The sequence below is a fragment of the Chiloscyllium plagiosum genome, chromosome 18 (assembly GCF_004010195.1).
Source record: "Chiloscyllium plagiosum isolate BGI_BamShark_2017 chromosome 18, ASM401019v2, whole genome shotgun sequence".
In the NCBI taxonomy this organism is placed as follows: Eukaryota; Metazoa; Chordata; class Chondrichthyes; order Orectolobiformes; family Hemiscylliidae; genus Chiloscyllium; species Chiloscyllium plagiosum.
Window position 1 is genome coordinate 3,436,346 of NC_057727.1, and position 23,838 is coordinate 3,460,183.

The 23,838-nt window shown below is 45.3% G+C and overlaps 1 protein-coding gene across 2 annotated transcripts in view; it reads right to left on the minus strand.

Moving 5' to 3' along the window:
- Positions 1-591: 591 nt before the first annotated feature.
- The window catches only part of eefsec (eukaryotic elongation factor, selenocysteine-tRNA-specific), a 418,279-nt gene continuing 395,032 nt past the window's right edge, over positions 592-23,838 (minus strand). For both annotated transcript variants that reach the window (XM_043707583.1, XM_043707582.1), the window contains one exon: positions 592-1,995. In XM_043707583.1, the coding sequence (XP_043563518.1) occupies positions 1,817-1,995 (179 nt within the window). In that variant the 3' untranslated portion in view covers positions 592-1,816. The remainder of the gene's footprint in view (positions 1,996-23,838) is intronic.

The following is a 23,838-nucleotide window of genomic DNA, read 5'->3' on the forward strand; positions in this document are numbered from 1 at the left end:
CTCAGGGGGGTGGTGTTTGTGGGTACTGCGAGCTCGGGGGGTGTTTGGGGGTAAGAATGAGCTCAGGGGGGTTGTTTGGGGGGGTACAGTGAGTTCAGGGGGCTGGTGCTTGTGGATACAGTGAGCTCAGGGTGGTGTTTGTGGGTACAGTGAGCTGGGGGGCTGGAGTTGAGTAGCGATGAACTCAGGGATGGAACAGGAAACTAATAGAATGAATAGGCCTGCAGTGGATCCCAAGTGCGCTTATGCCCGAAACGTCGATTCTCCTGCTCCTTGGATGCTGCCTGACCTGCTGCGCTTTTCCAGCAACACATTTTTCAACACGGTGTGTTACCAGGATCGAGGATACGGGCATTACGAAAGGAACAGCAGGTTAGGAGAAATGTTCATCAGGAGTCAGCGACACTGCTTCAGAAGGCCTTCTGTAGTGGAACATGAGCAAACAATAAAACACATGAACCCTCTGTCTGTGGTTCCAGTCCATTAGACATAAATATCCATCAAGAAAATGAGAGAACTCCCTGCTGTGGCTGTGGGAATGTTGGTTTGTGTAAAACAAAGATAACAAGAGAGGAAACAAGAGAGGAGAGAGCTTGTTTAGAATTTAACATTACGTCACACCCAACGGCTGTCAGGGCAGTTCAGGGCATAACAAGTATTGATAATATTGAACAATTTGTACATTCAATTCACAATTAAACTAAGAAATGATTTACATTCGTTCAGCTGATGTGGTAATCTGCATTTTGAACACAGTGCTGATCAGAGCTCAGTGCAGTTTCTGTAATGCTGTCACGGCTGTAGGAAGGTTGTGATGTTTTTGAAATAAGAATCAGATCCAGAACGGGGCTGGGTGTGGGCTGGTTACATTTCCAGAACGGGGCTGGGTGTGGGCTGGTTACATTTACAGTGAGCCCAAGACCCTTTGCACTAGCACTACAGCTGCAGGGTGAACCTGGTGCTGCAGACCCCAATTCTGAAGCGAGTGCAGTGAAACAGGCCTTGTCAGCAGGAGCAGGTGTCTATGCTGAAGTTCTGAAGGTCTCTGGACCAGAGATGTTAACTCTGCTTTCTCTCCACTGATGCTGCCTGACCTGCTGAATTTCTTCAGCAGTTTCTGATTTCCAGCATTCATAGTTCTTTGGGTTGTTTTTGGCAAAGATGTTGCTAATCCCCGTTCCACCCTCTCTGCACCCACCTTTTGCTTTATCCCTCACCAACTCCTTTAGCCCTGCATCGTTCCTCTTCCATCATTTCATCTCCTATTGTACAGTTTTCAACTTATTCACCTACAGCTCCCTCAGCCTGCCTCTGGATGGGCTGAAAAGCCTGTTGCATTCTCCAAGCCAATTCCAGTTTTCGCAGAAGGTCACTGATCTGAGATGTTAAATTGGACTGCTCTCTCTCTCTCTCTCTGTCTCTGCACTTAAAGCACTCATGGTCTTTATCCCACCCCTGACTCCTGATGATATGAAGTCATCTAGACACGTGTTTGAGGCCAGGATGAAATTTCCCCTCCACCATGTGGTCAATCAGCTGACCGACAATCACACCTCAACAGTTTGAATGGTCCTCACTGACAGCAGCACTGCCTTGGGATGTGCTATCATCAGTTAGCTCCTTTAGGGGTAAGGGTGAGATAGGCCCTCCCGTTCCAAAACTTTGAAACAGAATACATCTTGTAGCAAACAAAAGAATTCATTTTGGTTTTATTCCTTCAGAAATCACAGAAACCTGCCCCCAGAATAATGGACTTTAAGGCAAGGATTTTGTTTAACCCAGTCCTAGCCCTGAACTCCTCTGCTTCACAAACACTTTAGGACTGCATCATTTTCTTTTGAGGATCAAATATGTATCTTTTAAAGGCCAAGATGATCATTATGGGTTGTACTTCAGTCTTCCCATCTTCCGCTTTCGTTGAGTCGCCCTTCCCTCCTTTCGATTTCTTCTTGCTGGATGTTGTGAGCTGTTGCTTGGTTTCTGGGTTTAATCCATCTATGGGCAGAGAGGAATTATTAGAAAGAATGTTACAAGAAGAACGTGTAGCATCACTGACATAGCCCCAAGATTCTCCTCAGTTGTGCTGGAAAACATAATTTAACAATGGTAACGTGATGTTCGGGTAGATGACTGATACCTTTGACAAAAAAGGTCAATGTGAAAGGACTTGCCTTGGAGAAAGAGAGAAATGGCAAGATAAGACAGGCTGAAGGCACAGCTGACAATGGCAGGGTGAGTAAAATCAGGGAATCAGTCAGAACTCAAGCACAGATATCTCACAGTGTTCCAGGGCTGGAGAACATTACAATCTCACAGGGTTATGGGACTGGAGGAGATTACAATCTCACAGGGTTACGGGGGTTGGAGGAGATTACAATCTCACAGGGTTATGGGGTTGGAGGAGATTACAATCTCACAGGGTTACGGCGTTTGGAGCAGATAACAATCTCACAGGGTTATGGGGTTGGAGGAGATTACAATCTCAGGGTTATGGGGTTGGAGGAGATAACAATCTCACAGGGTTATGGGATTGGAGGAGATTACAATCTCAGGGTTATGGGGTTGGAGGAGATTACAATCTCAGGGTTATGGGGTTGGAGGAGATTACAATCTCACAGGGTTACGGGGTTTGGAGGAGATTACAATCTCACAGGATAATGAGGGTTGGGGGAGATTACAATCTCACAGGGCAATGGGGTTGGAGGAGATTACAATCTCACAGGGTTATGGGGTTTGGAGGAGATTACAATCTCACAGGATAATGGGGGTTGGAGGAGATTACAATCTCACAGGATAATGGGGGTTGGAGAAGATTACAATCTCACAGGGCTATGGTGTTGGAGGGGATTACAATCTCTCAGGATAATAGGGGTTGGAGAAGATTACAATCTCACAGGGCTATGGTGTTGGAGGGGATTACAATCTCACAGAGTTATGGGTTTGGAGGAGATTACAATCTCACAGAGTTATGAGGTTAGAGGAGATTACAATCTCACAGGGTTATGGGGTTGGAGGAAATTACAGAGAGACAGAAATGCCGAGGAGAAATTTGAATGCACAGATGAGAAATTTAAAATCGAGCCATTCCTTGCCTATGAGTTAGGCAAATGAGCACAGAGGTGATAGGCTATTGGGAATAAGGAGACTTCATACGCACACTGATTGAATTCTGCAATGGTTCTCACACCAGCCACTTGAGCTCTGAGCCAAATAAACACCATTGCAATCACAGAAAGTGTTGGAGAAACTCAGCAGGTCCAACAGCATCTGTGGAGACAGGAACAATGTAACGTGCTGAGTCCAGTGAACCTTGTTCAGAACTCCATGATGATTGAAACTCTGCTGACCCCCAGTGAACCTGCCAATCATCACCAGCTTCTCTCTTCTGAAAATGATGACCAGGATGCTACACAATATGAGCGGTTGCTGTATTATGGAGAGAGTGCACATGCTGGAGCTGCTTGGAGATGGGAAGGTAAAGGAAAGTTCCCCTTAATTAAACAATTCCCTTCTGAAAGTTATTTCCGAATCTGTTTCCACACTGCAGGGAGTGGATTTCAAATCCAAACAACTTGCTGCTTTCTCATGCTGACCTGGCTTGGCCTCAGTTAGAGAATTGTGTCCAATTCCAGGCTGTACATTATAGGGAGGATGTAAAGGGCTTATAGAGGTCCTGTGGAAGAGAATCATGAAAACCTGTGTCCATGATGTGGAGGTGCCGGTGTTGGACTGGGTGGACAAAGTCAAAAATCACACAACACCAGGTTATCGCTAGTTACCTGGTGAAGCAGCAGTGCTCCGAAAGCTTGTGCTTCCAAATAAACTGGGTGGACTATAACCTGGTTTTGTGAGATTTTTGACTCTAAACATAAAGTACATGGAAACAGGGAAGAAACTGAGACTGTTCTCGGAGTAGATTAGGGATTGTTAGAGACATTCAAATGATGCCGGATGTGGACAGAGGCAAACTGTTCCCATGAGGCCTGTCAGAAATAGGAACAGGAGTCAGCCTTTTGCTCCCTGAGGAGAACAGTCCCAACTTCTCCAATGTAGCTTTGTCACTGAAGTTATGAACTGATCACCTTAGCGAGCACTGTGGATACTAAAAATCTGAAATCAAATCAAAAGAAAATGCTGAAGATGTGAAGCGTGCCAAGCAGTGTCGGTGGAGATAATCAGAGGTAATCTTTCAGGTTGGTGAACATTCATCCAAACAGGAACTCTGTTTCATACTTGCTGAGTATTTCAAGTATTTGTTATTTTTATTAACTGGAATTCCCTCCCTCACGGCATTGTGGGTCTAGGTACGCCTCATGGATAGAAGGCAGCTCACCGTCATCTTCTCTGGAACAACTGAGATGGGCAACAAATGCCGGCCCAGACAGTGACGCCTCAGAGTCATCGAGGTCTACAGCATAGGAAAAGGCCCTTCAGCCCACTGTGCTCAGACAGTTCAAAAACAAGGAACCATTCTAGTCCTTGGAAGAGGGCTTCCTGATAAAGGGCTTATGCTCGAAACATTGACTCTCCTGCTCCTTGGATGCTGCCTGACTGGTTGTGCTTTTCCAGCACCACACGTTTTGACAATTGTTCTAACCCCATTTTCCAGCACCTGGCGCACAGCCTTGTATGGTCTTGGCATTGCAAGTGCACATCTAAATCCTTTTTCAAAGGTGTGAAGGTTTCTGTCTCTCGCACCCTTACACACAATGAGTTCCAGATTCCACCCAGAGGGTGGTGACAAGATTTCCTTCACATCTCCTCTGAACCTCCTGCCCCTTCCCTTAAAACTATGCTCCCGTGGTCATTGACCCGTCCACCTAGGGGAAGCATTTTTTGGCCCCTGTAAAAGATTACATGAAGAAATGTAAACTCTGTGATCTGCAGTAAAACAGACATGCTGAAGAACTCAGAGCCTGACCAACCATCACTCACTTCCTTCCTCCTAATGTGATTTCAAAATCCTGGGGCTGTAAATTTCTACTTGGCACCACTGTACCCAGAGTTTTAACTAGCTCCATCCCTGCATCTTGTCCCAGTCACAGCAACTGCACTTGAAACTTACTTTGATTAGATTACTTATTGTCGAAACAGGCCCTTCAGCCCAACAAGTTCACACTGACCCGCTGAAGTGCAACCCACCCAGACCCATTCCCCTACATCTAACATTACAGGTAATTTAGCATGGCCAATTCACCTAACCTGCACATTTTTGGATTGTGGGAGGAAACTGGAGCACCCGGAGGAAACTCACGCAGACACGGGGAGAATGTGCAAACTCCACACAGAGAGTCGCCTGAGACGGGAATTGAACCCGGGTCTCTGGCGCTGTGAGGCAGCAGTGCTAACCACTGTGCACCCTGTCGCCCACTTTGCTGATTATTAAAAGTGTCAGGATGGTGATGTACCCCAAACAGTCATCTCGAAGGGGATGGGCAACTTCAACTTTTCAATGTTTACTTTGGGGCCCTCTTGTAGGTGGGTGATAGCATCGTCTGGACCTGGAGACCTAGGTTGAAATCCCACCTGACAGCAGAAGTGTGTGATAATATTGGTGAACTAGCTGATTGAGAAAAATAGGTACAAGTGTCAGGCTGTTGCAAGGACGTCAAAGGTGACACAGGGTTCGATGCATTGAACATTCTCACCTCTCTGCAGATTCAAGACTCACTCCAGATACCCAAGCTCACAGTGAAGTTTAACACTCCCAGAGCAGCAGTGAGGGAGTGCCGCACACTTCGAGATGCTACATCTGCTCAGATGAGACTTCCTACTCTCTAAGATGGAGCAGATGTTCTTTGAAACAATCTCAAAAGAGAGAAGGGGTACCTTATCTCTGTGTCCTGATCAACATTCACCTCTCAGCCAACATCAACAGAAAGGAGATAATTTGCCCACTACCTGCTTTCTCGGAGTTTGTGGTACCCCAATTGGTTCCTGCATTTTCTGTATTACAACAATGACTGCACTGAAAAATATCCAGGTCTGGAAAGGAAGGCTTTTTATTTCTAAAAGAAAAATGAAGGCGAGAAGGTAGTGAAGGGGTTAAAGGCCTACTGGGGATTCCAGTGCAGCTGAAACATAGCTGTGGTATTCGGCTCCGAGACACTGCGGCATCACTCACAGGCACTAGCACAGGCCGGAGACAATATGGCACAACCCAAACGTTTTCATTCAAGGAGGAGCTGACACACAACAGTGAGCACGTATGCAGACAGACAGACAAGGCCCTGTTCAGGTATTCTGAATATGTGGAGCCATGCTTTATCTCCAGCCGCCAAATCAGATAACTGCTTTTGCCCTCATGAGCAAAAAAAAAGAGATTGCAATAGACCGGGCTGGCATCGTGGATCTGACCCAGAGGGAACAGAGTCCATCAAAGGCCCTGGTGCCAAGAGGTCTGCAGATTACAGTGACTTCATCATAGACTCCCATCCATGCACAAACCATGGCAGACTGCATTCTCCATGTAATCACAACTTCATCTATCTACCTCTGTGGATTTCTCTGGTTTCGGAAAACATATTCCCTTTCACTTTAGGAGAAATCAGCTTAAAATGTCCCTCGATCACATTAGACATGGCACATGAATTATGCAGGCACTAACTGGGGGACATTTCTGTGTATCTGTACTAATTTCCGTCACCAGTGATGAGCTATGGGATCTACATTTACAAATGATAAACATTATTGAACTGATTTAACCCTTTGTAGACTCAAGACTAGGCATTACCAGTCCTGTTTACTTAAGCAAAGTTCGGAGCATTTCTTAAGGAGTTTAAGAATTGATAAAGCAGGATTGATGAAGGAACATCATTTTCTCCATGTTCTCCCAAACTGGACATGTATTTGGCCATTTGTACACAGTGGCTAAGTCACAGTCCTTAAACCCCTCTCTGCTCAGCCCTGTGCTCAGACTTCTGTCCCATGGACTGTTGTGGGGCAAGAGAAGGAACCTCCCCCCACCCCCCCAACCTCCCTCACCTGCGAGAGGAATGTGCTTCAGTGATTCACACTACCACCTCTGAGTTAGAAGGTTGTAGCATCCTGAACAAATAGCCTGAAGTAGGCACTTCAAAACAGCACTGACAGAGGCCCGCAACATTGAAGAGGAGATTTGTAATTGAGGTAAAATGAAGTTCAGTTTGATATTAAAGATCCTTTGGCAAATTTTGAATGAGACCACCACTGATAAAGTGACCAATGATTTTTCATTGAATGGCAGTCTTGGGATCATACTGTGTACTTGATGGCTGCCATGTTTCTCTGTACAATATCATCTGAATCACTGTGACAGATGTGATAAAGATTGAATTGCTGCTTTCCATTAACAAGAAAGACAAGGGCAGCAGATAACACCTGAAAGCTTGTTTCCAAGCCCCTCACCATCCTGACTTGGAAATATATCGCCATTCCTTCAGTGTCGCTGGGTCAAAATCCTGGAATTCCCTCCCTCAGGGCATTGTGGATCCTACTCCGGCAAATGAACATCTCAGGGGATAAGTAGGGATGGGCAATAAATGCTGGTCCAGACAGTGACACCTACATACCATGAGAGAACGCAAAAAAAAATGCAACATCCAAAGGTTGGTATTTTACGATTAAAATGCAGATACTCATGGATTTTCACATTTGCTTCTTCCAAACAGCACTCCATAAATTTACACTCAACTGTTCCTGTCTTGTGATTATGTCCTGATGCATTATTCCTGTAAAGAACCTAGCCTGTAGTTAAACAGCCTGTCCAAACTCAGCCTTGAGGCTTGGTTTGGAGTCAAAGCCACCTAGGTGTCAATTAGTGAGGGCTTGTTGGCCTTCTGGTGTGCTGTACTACTGGAAGGCCAGGTTCAGGAACTCTTCCAAGACAATTGAAACATTTTATTTTTATCCTTTCCATACAATGCAGTTGAAATCCACTTGCTCTTGTTTTGACACGCTACTGATCAGCCAGCAGGTTATTTGGAATTCCTGCTGTTGTGTGGAGTCTGATTCCGCTCAGATACAAGGCGCCGTGTTAAGCTTTCTGCTCTTCACATTCCCACGGACTGAGATAAGGCGGCGGTGGTGGTGGCAGCGGCGGCAGAGTGACTAGTGGCACAGTCGCTGGCAATTGCTCAGCTCAGCTTGTAACAATGCAGCTCTCCCTCCACCACCACCCTCCTCACCTGAGCTGGTGACAGACCTGATGCATGTAGGCAAAATACCCGCAGCGGAAATCAAACAGGTAGAGCCTGTCTGGGGGTGCCTGCAGGTCCTTCCTTTTATACTCTGCCCTGCTATTGCGACATGACCTGTAGGTGCATGTCAGCAAGAGCTCCTGACTGAATGCACAGGGCGCTGGCCAAACTCTTAAAGCAAAACTGGTCTGAAACCAAGCCCACCTTCTATCTGCTACTACTCGGTTCCGAGCTATACTTGCACAGGTTGAGCATTAAGCATGCTCAGACTTCAGAATGTTTTATTATATAGACTCTGCAACGCAGGAACAGGCTAACCTGATCCATAGGAACACAGATAAACACAGAAGATAGCAGCAGGATTAGGCCATTCAGCCCCTCTATCATTCAACATGATCATGGCTGATCATCAAGTCAAAACCCCAATTCCCCCCACTTTCTGTGGTACTGAATTCCACAGGCTCATCACTCCCTGGATGAAGAAATATCTCCTCATCTTGGTCCTTAAAGGTTAGCCAATCCTCAAACTATGATCCCTGGTTCTGGTCCCCCCACCATTGGGAACATCCTTCCTGCACCTAGGAACACAATACTGTTATCTCTATTCCATATCACTCTCTGGCTGTATCAACATATCTAACTATTGTTTCTCACACATTTATCTAACTTAGCCTTAAAGGTGTCTATACTATTTCTCTAACTATGGCACACTGTAGCATTCTCACTACTCTCTGGGTAAAGATGTTGCTTGGAAACCCGTCATTACATTTCTACTTTATACCAGTGGTTGATGGCTTTAGACAGAGTGGTTTGTTACTGGACAGAATAATTCAGAGATCCAGGCTAATATTTTGGAGACATGGCTTTGAATCTCATGATGGCAGATGGTGAAATTTGAATTCATCAATACCTGGAATTAAAAGCTGGTCTCATGGCAATCATGAGTTTTGTGTTAAATTGTCATAAAACACCTGGTTCATGAATTCCATTTAAGGAAGGAAATTCCTTCCTTAAGCAGCCCAGTCTGGTTACTTATAAGTGATCTCAGATCCACAGAAATGTGGTTGACTCTTAACTGCCCTGTGAAATGGCCCGTCCAGTTGCATCAAATTGCTGTGGGTGGCACGGTGGCTCAGTGGTTAGCACTGCTGCCTCACAGTGCGAGGGACCCTGGTTCAATTTCAGCCTCGGGTGACTGTGTGGAGTTGCACATTCTCCCCGTGTCTGCGTGGGTTTCCTCCGGGTGCTCCGGTTTCCTCCCACAGTCCAAAGATGTGCAGGCCAGATGAATTGGCCATGATAAATTGCTCATAGTGTTCAGGAATAGTAGGTTAGGTGCATTAGTCAGGGGTAAATGTAGAGTAATAGGCTAGGGGAATGGGTCTGGGTGGGATACTCTCTGGAGGGTCAGTGTGGACTTGTTGGGCCAAATGGCCTGTTCCCACAATGTAGGGATTCTAAAATGCTCTGAAGTCTAAGCATTGAACCAAACACTGGAATCGATAAGGGCAAATCCAGCTTTGCAAAGTGTTCCTTACCATCCGGTAGGAGCATGGGCCAAAAAGGGAGACCATCTTCTCACAGATCAGTCAAGTAAGTCATCCTCACGCTTGTGGTCCTGGGTAGGGACACTGCCACTGCAGCACAAGACTTTGCTCAGATCTCAGGGGTGGGACCTGAACCCATAACCATTTTACTCAAAGGTGAAAGGACTGAGACTGAGCAGCAGCTTAAAAAGCTTTTGGTCTCCATACTTGAGAAGGGATGCACTGGAGCGGGTGCAGAGGAGGTTCACGAGGTGGATTCTGGAGTGGAGAGGGTTGGCTTATGAGGAGAGACTGAGTAGACTGGGACTATACTCATTGGAATTGAGAAGAATTCCAATGAGTATAGACGCATATAAAATTATGAAGGGAATCGATAAGATAGAAGCAAGGAGGTTGCTTCCACTGGGAGTGGGTGGGGGGGGTGAAACTAGAAACAGGGGCATAGCCTCAAAATAAGGGGGAGCAGATTTTGGACTGAGCTGAGGAGGAACATCTTCACCCAGAGGGTTGTGAATCTGTGGAATTCCCTGCCCAGGGAAGCAGACGAAAGTGAGGACTGCAAATGCTGGAGATCAGAGTCAAGATTAGAGTGGTGCTGGAAAAGCACAGCAGGTCAGGCAGCATCCAAGGAGCAAAAGCCCTTCATCAGAGTTGAATGTTTTTAAGGCAAAGTTGGATTTTTGAACAGTAAAGGAATTAAGAGTTACGGTGAGAGGGTGGGTAAGTGGAGCTGGGTCCATGAAAAGGTCAGCCATGATCTTATTGAATGGTGGAGCAGGCTCGATGGGCCGGATGGCCTACTCCTGCTCCTGGTTCTGATGTTCTTATATCCCTGCACAGAAAGTACTCACCTTTCAAAGTTATATGCTTTCTTCCTGTACAGCTTCTAAACCCTAACTAATCTGGACAAGGTAACACCACAAATCAATCCACAACCGAACTCTCGTGCGGAAATTATTTTGTTTCTTTCAAATCCCCCATGGACAGTGTCTAGTCAAGAGTGTGGTGCTGGAAAAGCGCAGCAGGTCAGGCAGCATCTCAGAAGCAGGAGAGTCGATGTTTCAGGCGTAAGCCCTTCATCAGGACAGGGTCCAGTCCAAGAAACAGCCTGACTATTGAGCCTATCGACACAGGCTCATGTTGGGACGGTGGGGAGGTGGAGGGAGGGATGCAATCTGCTGAGCTGGAGCTGGGCAGGGCTCACATACTCATTGCTCAGGAAGTGCCAAGACCTGAGCCAGGATTCCATCCCCGAAGCTGAAGCAGATGCAGTGAGAGTTCAAACGATTGGGGATGCAGCCCTTCAGATGGGAAGCTAAGCTGCGATGAAGATGGGGCAGCACGATGGCTCAGTGGTTAGCACTGCTGCCTCACAGCACCAGGCACTCTGCCGTCTCTTCCTGATGAAGGGCTTTTGCCCGAAACGTCGATTTTCCTGCTCCTTGGATACTGCCTGACCTGCTGTGCTTTTCCAGCACCACTCTAATCTAGAATCACAGCACCGGGGTCCCAGGTTCGATTCCAGCCTTGGGGCGACTGTCTGTGTGGAGTTTGCACATTCTCCCCTTATCTGCGTGGGTTTTCTCCGGGTGCTCCAGTTTCCTCCTACAGTCCAAAGGTGTGCAGGTCAGGTGAATTGGCCATGCTAAATTGCCCGGAGTGTTAGGTGCATCAGCCAGAGGGAAATGGGTCTGGGTGGGTTACTCTTTGGAGAGTCAGTGTGGAATGGTTGGGCCGAAAGGCCCATTTCCAGACTGTAGGGAATCTAATCTAACCTTTGCAATTGGCCAGTAACATTCTAAAGGTGCTATTTCAGGTCAAACAGCTGCCATGACAGCCCTTGAACAACAAACAGGGCAAAAACTGACAGACGTGGGAAAACTAAAAGACAAAACTGGACAAAAACAGACAGAAGTGGGCAGACATTGCACTGCTATTTGTCGCCCGGTGCCCTGTGACTAAATGGCAGCCATGTTCACCCATGGCACAGTGACTGTATATAAAACACCACAGGGATGTCAACTTCATCAGCTGGTGTCTCACTGCCAACTTCTCAAAGTTAGTGAGGGATGGGCAATAAATGTAAGGCTAGACAGTGACACCCACATCCTGAAAATGAATAAATCAATCAATTTACCCAATGAGAAGTGGTTTGGGATACCTTTGGAATGTCTACCTTGTAAATGGGAGCAGATACTGATTATTAGAAAATAATTTGCTGCTTATAACATTCTACGTAAACTGTTTATTTTGGGCCAATACAGTTACACTTGCCCAATGAGACAAACTGTCTTCAAACTAAGAGGCTGTTCCACAAATAATTCACACAATGGCCACCAGCAAAATGCTTTACATTAACGGTAATTTCTAGGCTTCACAAATTCAATAATTCAGAATCCTTTTAAATTTAGACAGCAGTTGTTGTGTTTGGCTCAGAAATAATACTTCATTTTGCATCTGATAAACATGACCTTGGGATTTTGGAACTTCAGCTCCTGAGATTCAGATCCAACTCCTTCTGGCTTCACATTTACTTTCATTCACTACATTAACTTTATTAAAATTTACAAACTTGATTTTATCGTTTAGGACACGTATTTTCCTTTCTCACTTTCTTTCACGCCATTCTACTTCTCGAAGATTGCTTTTGTAGACAGCATCCAACTCGCATTGAACCTATCGCAAAACGAGAAGAGATCCCAGTGGCTCGAATCAAAGTGCAGCCAGTGGGGAATGGGAAGGGGGAGTGAGAGAGCGGTCAGTGTGGAATGGGAAGGGGTAGTGAGAGAGCAGCCAGTGGGGAATGGGAAGGGGGAGTGAGAGAGCAGCCAGTGGGGAATGGGAAGGGGGAGTGAGAGAGCAGCCAGTGTAGAATGGGAAGGGGAGTGAGAGAGCAGCCAGTGTGGAATGGGAAGGGGAGTGAGAGAGCAGCCAGTGGGGAATGAGAAGGGGAGTGAGAGAGCAGCCAGTGTGGAATGGGAACGAAGAGTGAGAGAGCAGCCAGTGGGGAATGGGAAGGGGGAGTGAGAGAGCAGCCAGTGGGGAATGGGAAGGGGAGTGAGGGAGCAGCCAGTGGGAAATGGGAAGGGGAAATTACTTCAATCACTTTTGTTAAAGCGATAGCCTGATGCCCCTGTCATTCCCTAAGGTTGTCAGGTGCCATACTGCCCTCACCACATAAAGTCAGTTACAGCACAAGGGTTTCCCAGGATTGGGGACAAGGCTGAATTGGGGGAGGGTGAAAGTCAAATAGTTGTGTCCTGCTAGTTACATTATTCCATGACCATTCCACCAAGATCTGGGTCACTCTCTTATGGTCCAGGGAAGTGTTTCCAAAATGCAATATGAAAGTTTGTGCCAGGGGATTATTTCTTGAGAAGATTAAACTTGGTCTTAGTGGATATGAAAATTTTAAAACATACATAAAATGATACGCACTTTAATAGGTGAAAGGGGAAATTGAGAGGAAAAAAAGGCACAAGTACTTTGTAGAAACGTGTCCTATGAGGCCAGGATCCATTAATGCAGCAATTACAGGCACTCCTAGCAGTTTGGGAACAGCTTCATTCCCACTGAAAAGCAGCAGTCCCATTCATTGCTGGACAGAGGCATTTGCAGAGTCTGGCCTTCCACATGAAAGTGACGCCAGCAATTGGAAGCAATTTGCTGAACTGTTTGAAGATTAAATTAATCATGGCACCAACAAACAGCACTTGGGAATGAGTTTTGTTTTCATGCATTCTTTCATGATTACCCAAAATGAAAGCCAAGATACAAAACGTGCTTTCGGTGCTGGAAGGTTGACAGCAACAAATGCTCCCATACTCACTGCTTTGTTTGCAATTATTTAATACTTGAAAAGACTGCAGGATTTTTTTTGCTCTGTATACATGTAGTCTTTGTTCCTTTTTAAAGCACGTGTCACTTACTCACCTCTTCTGATCAAAAGATGGAACTCTTCCTCACATTGTCTTCTGCTCAACTTTGAGAAAGTGAGGACTGCAGATGCTGGAGATCAGAGCTGAAAAATGTGTTGCTGGAAAAGCGCAGCAGGTCAGGCAGCATCCTGCTCCATGGATGCTGCCTGACCTGCTGCGCTTTTCTAGCACCACATTTTTCAGTTCTGCTCAACTTTAAAATTCCAAGTCAGCCAGGAATTTCTGTCCCACTTCTTTGTTCCAAATCAGAGGGGGACTAGCCTAATTTTCACACTGACCTGATGGGAGATGCCCTCTAATATGGAAACAGGAGAAGCGAAAAGGAGCGAGTACCAAAGAGGTCCTCCCCTGGACTGAAAATGCTTGAAGGGCAATGAGGAGACAAATGCAGTGGTTCCACTGTGCACATGATGGTCTCACAAACGTGAAATGCCGGTTTATAACGATGTAACGGAAGAAGAAACATTGACAAGTTTATTGATAAAACTCCCTCATTCCGTTCTAATGGAATCTTGCATTTCCATCCAAGCTGGTGAAGAGATGTTTCGTACCTCACAGGTGGGTTGGCAGCTCTCAGAGTGCAGGAGCCCTGTGGTTTGCTGGGTTTGTGTGCCCAGTGTGGATTATTGAAAGCAACTGACCACCTGGAACCGAATTAGGCACCAGAAATGACACACAGCAGCCCTGCAAATCCTCCTTCTGCCAAAATTGGGAGAGCAGTTTTAAAGGATAGCCAAGCAACAAGTTGACAAGGTCATTCACAGAGAATCATATCTTACAGATAACGTCCCAGGCACTTGCATTACCATCCCTGTTTATGTCCTGTCTGAGCAGACCCACCACAGATGGCATACAGCTGGTATACAGTTAGGATGCAGTTGCCCTGAAACAGGGGACTCCATGATGTCTTGTGTGAGCAGGGCAAACATGGGCAAGAAACCCAGTTGTTGACTACCACCTATTACCCTGCTCAGAATGAATCACTCATCCTTCATGTTGAACACCACTTGGAAGAAGCATTGAGGGTCAAAGGTACAGAATGTACTCTATGTGGGGTCTTCAATGTCCACCACCAAGAGTGACAGGATCCAAACTGATATAGCCATAGATTGGGTCGATGGTAGGTGGTGAGACAGCCAGCAAGAGGGAAACTCCTTACCTTCACTAATCTGCCCTTGGCAGATGTATCTGTTCACGCTGGGATGGAATAAAATGATCTCTGCACAGTCTTTGTGGAAACAAAGTGACACGTTCATGTTGAGGGTACACCCTGAGTCATATGCCACTTTCACTATGATAAATGTGAGACTTCAAACAGACGAGCAACTCAAGACTGGGCATTCATAAGGCACTGTGGACTATCAACAGCAGCAGAATTGTACTCAAACCTATAAACTCATGGCACAGCATATCCACCACTCTACCATTAACATCAACACAAGGGATCAACCCTGGTTCAACGGAGAGTGCAGGAGTGCATGTTGGGAGCAGGATCAGGCATACTTGAAAATGAGGTGTCAACTTGATGAAACTATAACACTGGACCATTTGCCGATCAAACAATGGAAGTAGCGTGTAATGGACAGGGCTTAGCAATTCCATAACCAACGGACCAGAACTAAGCTCTCCAGTCCTGTCACACAGTTGTTAGTGGAAGTGGACAATTAAACAATAAACAGGAAGTGGAGGCCCAACTGTAATACAATTACCTCATCCTCAAAGATTGGGTTCTGGCTATCAGATCTTCTTTACTGGAAGACATTAGTCAAATAGCTGGCTGTTCCCAACAACAACATCTTCTTTTGATATTTATTTTCTTGGACTATCGCACAAATTCTGGATTTTTTGGAAATAATTTCATTAAAAAAAACCTAGGGAATGGTTTTGAATGAGAAACTGACCAGGCTTCTGCTCACAGTTTGGATGCTGGGTGAATGGTCTCACCAGTGAGGCCTTCTGCAAATCCCTTCCCATAAAATTAAACACAACCAAAACGATGCTGCTTGTACATAAACTCACACTAGGTCCTGATTACCCATCACCCCTGTGCACTCACTCTCAGTCCTGAACTGCTCCATTTGAAATATGCCATTCTTACTTTCAGAGCTGTGATTGGCTTTGGTTCTCCCTCATCCTGTTATCTCTTACAGTCCAAAATAAACACCTGAGATCTCAGGGCTCCTTCAATTCCGGCCTCCTGTACATTCCTGACTGTAACTGCTCAATCACATACAATGGTCCCTTCAATTGCCTGGATACGAAGCACTGGAATTCCTTTCTTAAGCCTTCTGCCTCTCGGTCTGCCTTTACCAGAATGATCAAGACTCAGTCATTTGTCCCAATATCTCTTAGTATGGTTTGGTGTTAAATTTTGTTCCTCTATAAACATTAGAATCTTCAAAAATATGTAACAGCGAATGAGACAATATTTGTAATAATTTTGGAAAATATACAATTTCAGACTTTCTGTGGATCCCTTATCTACTCTGAGATAATAAACAGATGAAGGCACCTGCACAACCTCCCTTCTCACTGCAAAACAGGACATGGTCAATTGCCCCTAACACAGGTTATGGTGAAACTGCAAATACACTCAGAGAAACTAATGTCATAGAAATTCTTTGGAATTCTCTTCCCCAGATAGCTGTGGAGATTCAAGCACAAAGTATGCTCAAGACAAAGATCGATTGATTGATTTCACATACTAATGGCATCAAGGGATATGGAAAAGGGTTCTGAGGTAGATTCCTGCTGCTATGCTTCCATGTTCCAATATTTAATTAGATCAGAGGCCATCACAAGAGTTTGCATTTAGGGCAAACAGCATGGACATAAGTTGGGAGAGTGTGCACATGCTGGAGAGGAGGTGGGTTGGATGAAAATTTGGCAAATACTGGTCCCTTTAAAAATGAATCAGGGCATGTTCCAGAGATAATAGAGAGCAATTGATTGAGCAGAGGTGTGTCAAGGGCTCTTTTGGCACAGTGGTAGTGTCCCTAAATCTGGGTCAGGAGGCCCAGGTCCAAGTCCCACTGGCCGCAGATATGTCATAATGTGTCTGAACAGGTTAACTGAAAAATACCAGAGGTTTATCATGTAAGGGCTTTTATGGAACAGTAGTAGTGTCTCTACCTGTGGACAAGTAGGCCCAGGTAGAAGTCTCACCTGCTCCAGATGGTGTGTAATAATATCTCTGAACAGCTTGACTAAAAAAATTAAAAAGGGATATTGATTAGGAAGGTGGGGACAGCAGACTGGAGTTGTACTGAATTTTTCTGTGCAGTGTGAAAGCTGGCCTGTTTGCTGTTTTTGGACATTTTCTGTTTACAGTAAATGGATAGTGGGGAAAATACCAGAGGAGGTCTGGCCTGAGTAGGTGGAGGGGGCAGAAACATTGAGTATAGGAGCTGTGTGTAGATTGTGCCTGCTTGTGTAAATATGCAATAATAATGACTTTTAGAATTTATTTCTGGCTGCCATTAGGCATCTTTTGAAATTAATGTTCAATAAAAATATACCTATTTCTTCTTGCCAAATTTGAGGACACAAGCGTTGGTAGCCTCTCTAACAAGTGAAAATTTATCCAATCACTTTCGTTTCTAATATCTGTTCTGGATGCCAATCACCTGACCAACAATAGCTTAGCACTTGGCTTAGTTTTTATTTGAGTTTTGATCTTGTAATCTTCAACTTTGTTTTTCCAGTAAATTTGATAAGAAATTTTGTTTCCTTTTTCATTTATTGCCTAAATTGCAAAAATTTCCAACTATTTTCCTGCTCGCTTCAGTCAACAAAAACAGGACTGACGTCACCTTACAACAAATACAACTGCTATATTATACTTGATGCAGCTTAAGAGGCAGAAAGGATTACTGTGCCTGGCATCAAATATCTGTTTAGTGAGTGATAAACATTTATGTAAAGGGAGATTATGGTCTTCTGTAAGACGTTGGTGCCATCAGTTAACTATTTCAAGACTTCTGCAGAGGGAAAGTGAGAGATGGAGATGTGCACGAGAGAGATTAAGTAATGGAGTTAGACAGAGGTGTGCAGAAGAGCGCAGGAGGAGAAGCAGGAATGGGGTGCGTTGGAACGGGAGTGAGGCAAGGGTTGGAGCGAGAATGAGGAATAGGTTGGAGTAGGAGTGAGAGGTGGGTCAGAGTGGCAGTGAGAGGTGGATAGGAGTGGGAGTGAGGGGTGGTAGGAGTGGGAGTGAGAGGTGGTAGGAGTGAGAGTGAGAGGTGGGTCAGAGTGGGAGTGAGGAGTCATTAGGAGTGGGAGTGAGGGGTGGGTTGGAGCAAGAGTGAAGGGGTTAGAGCGGGACTGAGGGGGGTCAGAGCGGGAGTGAGAGGTTGGTTACATTGGGAATGAGGGGTGGGTCAGAGCACAAGCAGGCACAATCTACACACAGCTCCTATACTCAATGTTTCTGCCCCCTCCACCTACTCAGGCCAGACCTCCTCTGGTATTTTCCCCACTATCCATTTACTGTAAACAGAAAATGTCCAAAAACAGCAAACAGGCCAGCTTTCACACTGCACAGAAAAATTCAGTACAACTCCAGTCTGCTGTCCCCACCTTCCTAATCAATATCCCTTTTTAATTTTTTTAGTCAAGCTGTTCAGAGATATTATTGGAGTGGGAGTGAGGTGGGGTCAGATTGGGAGTGAGGAACAGGTTGGAGTGGGAGAGCGCGGTGGATCAGAGCAGGAGTGAGGGATTGGTTAGAGTGGGAATGAGGGGTAGGTTGGAATGGGAATGAGGGATGTGCTGGGGTGGGAGTGAGAGGTGAGTTGGAGGGAGAGTGGGGGGGGAGGAGTGGGATCCACAGAGACTAGGTGAATCGATGAAAGATGGAGATAAGGATGGAGAAGGGGAGAGTGGGAGAGTGAGAGAATGAATAAAGCAAGAGAGGAATGAAGAACAATGAGAGAGGATGGAAGACAGAAGAAAGGAAGAATATTTGTCAAAATGGAAATACTGAAATTTAGTATTTCAAAAAATGCTTAAAAATATAATCTCCATCGGAACTGAAAGGAGCTGAAATGCATAAGCAAGGAAGCTTGGAAAAAGACAGCACCCCCAGTGTGTGAGGAAAACAGCCTTCATTCACCATCTCATTATATGGGTCTCAAACCTTCACCTCGCTCACTTCACATCCTCACCTATTTTTGTGAACCCATGAGTAACAGCTGAAGAGCTATGTTAACAAGGTTTGCAGAAAGTGCTTTGGGAAAGGTCTTGCAGTAATCGTGCCTCTGCATCCATTAATCTGTCAGCAGGGCAATAAAGCAAAATTCATAGCAGGACAGTACACCAAGTGAAGAATCCCTCTTCACCTCCTCCCCCATTAGGAATTGGACTGCTAGTTATACAGGAAAGAAATCTTCAAAGAAAAAATAATAAGAGAAATACAAGATGACTTGGAGCAGTGCCAATGAATGTCAAATTTCACCTCATTTCACTTTACCTGTGACTAATCCTGATTTCTTTTAATCCAAAGTGGTTATACTGGGCACCCTAATGCCCTGCCAATGCTGGCGGTCCAGGGCAAAGTACGGGTCAGTTGTACAATTGTCTAAAATTGCTCAGTTCTGCAGACAGATGATTGATGAAGAGTCTCTGATATCCCGCAAACTCTCGATGCTTGAATAACTATATCAGGGGGCACATCTGGACTGGATGTTGAGAGATACGGCTGCAGGATGATAGGCCAATCTCTGTGGCTGCCAAAACAGCCAGCAGCACAAACATGGAAAGGTAAGACTATCACATTGAACACTTGGAGGGCAACAAATAATGGAGAACATGCTGGCAGATTTACAATTCCAACTTGAAATGTGTGACCAATTACGGATCCCCTTTATAGCAATTTTTATAAACCTAATGTATCAGAGGAAGGATCAACAAAGATAAAGCAGAAACAGGAAATATGATAGGAAAGAAAAATTAGTTGTCAAGATTCAAAGGAAGATAAGTACCTTGTGTTGAAATATCACAATAATCACTTATGAGGAAGGAAAGTCTAGGGTTTTTTTTTCAAACTATTCATGTTGTTTATTGCATAAAATTGCATCTAGTCTACAGCACTGAAACAGGCCATTTGGCCCAACTAGTGTATTCTGGCAATTATATTCTGCATGAGCCTCTGCTACTCTTAATGACCTCTTCCACGTGGTCATACATTCCTCAATTCCGGGCTCTTTCATCAACTGCATTAAATGTCTCTTTAAGAGCGTCAACACTCTGTGCCATATGCTCCTGTGTAGCAAAGTGCAACATTGCTCTACTGCCCCTGGAAAGACATTTGTCCTGAGTTAAGCATTTCACAAGTTAATGGTCACTTTTGCCAGGTTTCTGCTTCCTTGTCCAGGATTCACCCCCAAGGAGAAACAGTTTTCCCATATTGGCCCTAACAAATTCACCTCACTGTTCTGAAGATCACAATCGGATTGTCTCTTCATCTTCTCCCTTCCAGAGGAAAAAACATACGGATTTACACAAGATTTATTTGGTAATTTTCGCAAAAGGTTAAGTTTGCGCCTCCTCCTGAAGTTTACAGTATAACAGATGTCAGTCTTCAATCAAATTAATTCCCACCAGGTGATAGAGTGAACCTGCTGAAGGCACTGGATATTGCAGAAGCTATGGGCCCTAGCAAGGTGCCACAACAGTACAGAAGGGTAGAGACAAAACACCTCAGATTCTGGAAGCCAAAGTAGACAGGCAGGAGGTTGGAAGAACACAGCAAGCCAGGCAGCATCAGGTGGTGGAGAAGGGTCCTGAAGAGGAGTCATACCCGACACATTGACTTCTCCACCTCCTGATGCTGCCTTGCTTGCTGTGTTCCTTTCACCCTCCTGCCTGTCTATAATAGTACAGAAGGCATGTACCCCAGAAGCAGCTGGACCCTTAGCCAAGCTGTTCAACTGCAGCTATGACATTGGCATCTACTTGAAAATGTGCAAAATAGCTCAGGTGAATCCTGAAAGAGCAGGACAAATTCAACCCAGCTAATTATGGCAATCAACCAAAGAACTGCAGATGCTGGAAACAGAAAACAGAAATTACTGGGAAAACTCAGTAGGCCTGGAAGCATCTGTGGAGATAAAACAGAGTTAATGCTTCAGTTCTTCAGAACCCACTTACTGCCCTATTGGCACTCACCAACAGCAGCAAAGTGAGGCAAGATCCTGTCAAAAGAACAATCGGTTTGTGTTCCACCAGGCCACTCAACTCCTGACCAGAAATCGACAAAGGAGCTGAATTCCAGAGGTGAGGTGAGAGTGACAGGCCTTGACATCAAAGCCACATTTAGCTGAGTGTGGCATCAAGGAGCCCTAGCAAAGTTAGAACCAATGGGAACCTGGGGCAAACTCTCCGCTGGTTGCAGTCATACCTGACACACAGGAAGATGCTTGCGGCTGTTGGAGGTCAGTCATCTCAGCTCCAGGACATCTCTGCAGGAGGTCCTCAGGCTAGTGTCCTAGGCCCAATCATCTTCAGCTGCTTCATCAATGACCTTCCCTCCATCATAAGCTCCGAAGCGGGGATGTTCAGCGATGGTTGCACCTTGTTAAGCACCATTTATGACTCCTTGGATACTGAAGCAGTCTGAGTCCATAAGCAGCAAGACCCAAACAGCATCTAAGTTTGGGCTGACAAGTGGCAAGTAACATTCATGCCACACAAATGCCAGACATTAATCATCTCCAACAACAAAGACTCTAGCCACTGCCCCTTGAGATTCAATGGCATCACTATCACTGAATCCCCACTATCACCCGCCTGGAGGCTTAATATTGACCAGAAACTGAACGGATTAGCCACATAAATACTGTGGCTACAAACTCACCTCCTGTCTCCCAAATTCCATCCACCATCTACAAGGCACAAGTCAGGAGTGTGATGGAATATTTTTCATGGCTTGATGGATGCAGATCCAATAGCATTCAAGAAATTCGATACCATGCAGGGCAAAGCAGCTCACTTGATTGGCTTCTCATCCACCACCTTTTTAACATTCATTACCTTCATCACTGTCACACACTTGAAGCAGTCTGTACCATTTATAAGGTGTAGAAATGCACCAAGACACCTCTGACAAAACCTTCTAAACCCACAACCTTTGCCACCTCAAAGGATAGAGGCAGCAGATAAACGGGAATACCAGCACCTGCTAGTTCCCCCCGAGCCAAGACGTATATTGCTGTTCCTTCAGTTCGAGTTCAAAATCTGGCAATTGCCTTTCATTTTTTTAATACATATTTTTATTAAAAACTTTTTCAAATCTTTCACAAGGCAACTATATATATAAAAAAATATAAGATTATACAGGTAGTACAACAATGTCATATCACAAAACTATTATAGAACATAGAACAATACAGCACAGAACAGGCCCTTCGGCCCACGATGTTGTGCCGAACATTTGTCCTAGCTTAAGCACCCATCCATGTACCTATTCAATTGCCGCTTAAAGGTCACCAATGATTCTGACTCTGCCGCTCCCACAGGCAGCGCATTCCATGCCCCCACCACTCTCTGGGTAAAGAACCTACCCCTGACATCCCCCCTATACCTTCCACCCTTCACCTTAAATTTATGTCCCCTTGTAACACTCTGTTGTACCCGGGGAAAAAGTCTCTGTCTACTCTATCTATTCCCCTGAGCATCTTATACACCACTATCAAGTCACCCCTCATCCTTCGCCGTTCCAATGAGAAAAGGCCTAGCACTCTCAACATATCCTCGTACGACCTATTCTCCATTCCAGGCAACATCCTGGTAAATCTCCTCTGCACCCTCTCCAAAGCTTCCACATCTTTCCTAATTGAGGTGACCAGAACTGCACACAGTACTCCAAATGTGGCCTTACCAAGGTCCTGTACAGCTGCAACATCACCTCACGACTCTTGAATTCAATCCCTCTGTTAATGAACGCTAATACACCATAGGCCTTCTTACAAGCTCTATCCACATGAGTGGCAACTTTCAAAGATCTATGAACATAGACCCCAAGATCCCTCTGCTCCTCCACCTTACTAAGAACCCCACAACTCCACCTATCTTCGTATCATCTGCAAATTTACTGACCCACCCTTCGACTCCCTCATCCAAGTCATTAATAAAAATTACAAACAGCAGAGGACCCAGAACTGATCCCTGCGGAACTCCACTTGTAACTGGGCTCCAGGCTGAATATTTACCATCTACCACCACTCTCTAACTTTGACCGGTTAGCCAGTTCTCTATCCAACTGGCCAAACTTCCCACTATCCCATGCCTCCTGACGTTCCGCATAAGCCTACCATGGGGAACCTTATCAAATGCCTTACTAAAATCCCTGAACACTACATCCACTGCTCTACCCTCATCCACATGCTTGGTCACCTCCTCAAAGAATTCAATAAGACTTGTAAGGCAAGACCTACTCCTCACAAATCCGTACTGGCTGTCCCTAATCAAGCAGTGTCTTTCCAGATACTCATAAATCCTATCCCTCAATACCCTTTCCATTACTTTGCCTACCACCGAAGTAAGACTAACTGGCCTGTAATTCCCGGGGTGATCCCTATTCCCCTTTTTGAACAGGGGCACAACATTCGCCACTCTCCAGTCCCCTGGCACCACCCCCATTGACAGTGAAGGTGAAAAGATCATTGCCAACGGTTCTGCAATTTCCTCTCTTGCTTCCCACATAATCCTAGGATATATCCTGTCAGGCCCAGGGGACTTGTCTATTCTCAAGTTATTCAAAATGCCCAACACATCTTCCTTCCTAACAAGTATCTCCTCTAGCTTACCAGTCCGTTTCATACTCTCCTCTTCAATAATATGGTCCCTCTCATTTGTAAATCCTGAAGAAAAGTACTCATTCAAGACCTCTCCTATCTCTTCCGACTCAATACACAGACTCCCACTATTGTCCTTGATCGGACCTACCCTCGTTCTCTTCATTCTCATATTTCTCATATACACATAAAAGGCCTTGGGGTTATCCTTGATCCTATCCGCCAAAGATTTTTCATGCCCTCTCTTAGCTCTCCTAATCTCTTTCTTCAGCTCCCTCCTGGCTATCCTGTATCCCTCCAACGCTCTGTCTGAACCTTGTTTCCTCAACCTTATGTAAGCCTCCTTCTTCCTCTTTACTAGACATTCAACCTCCCTCGTCAA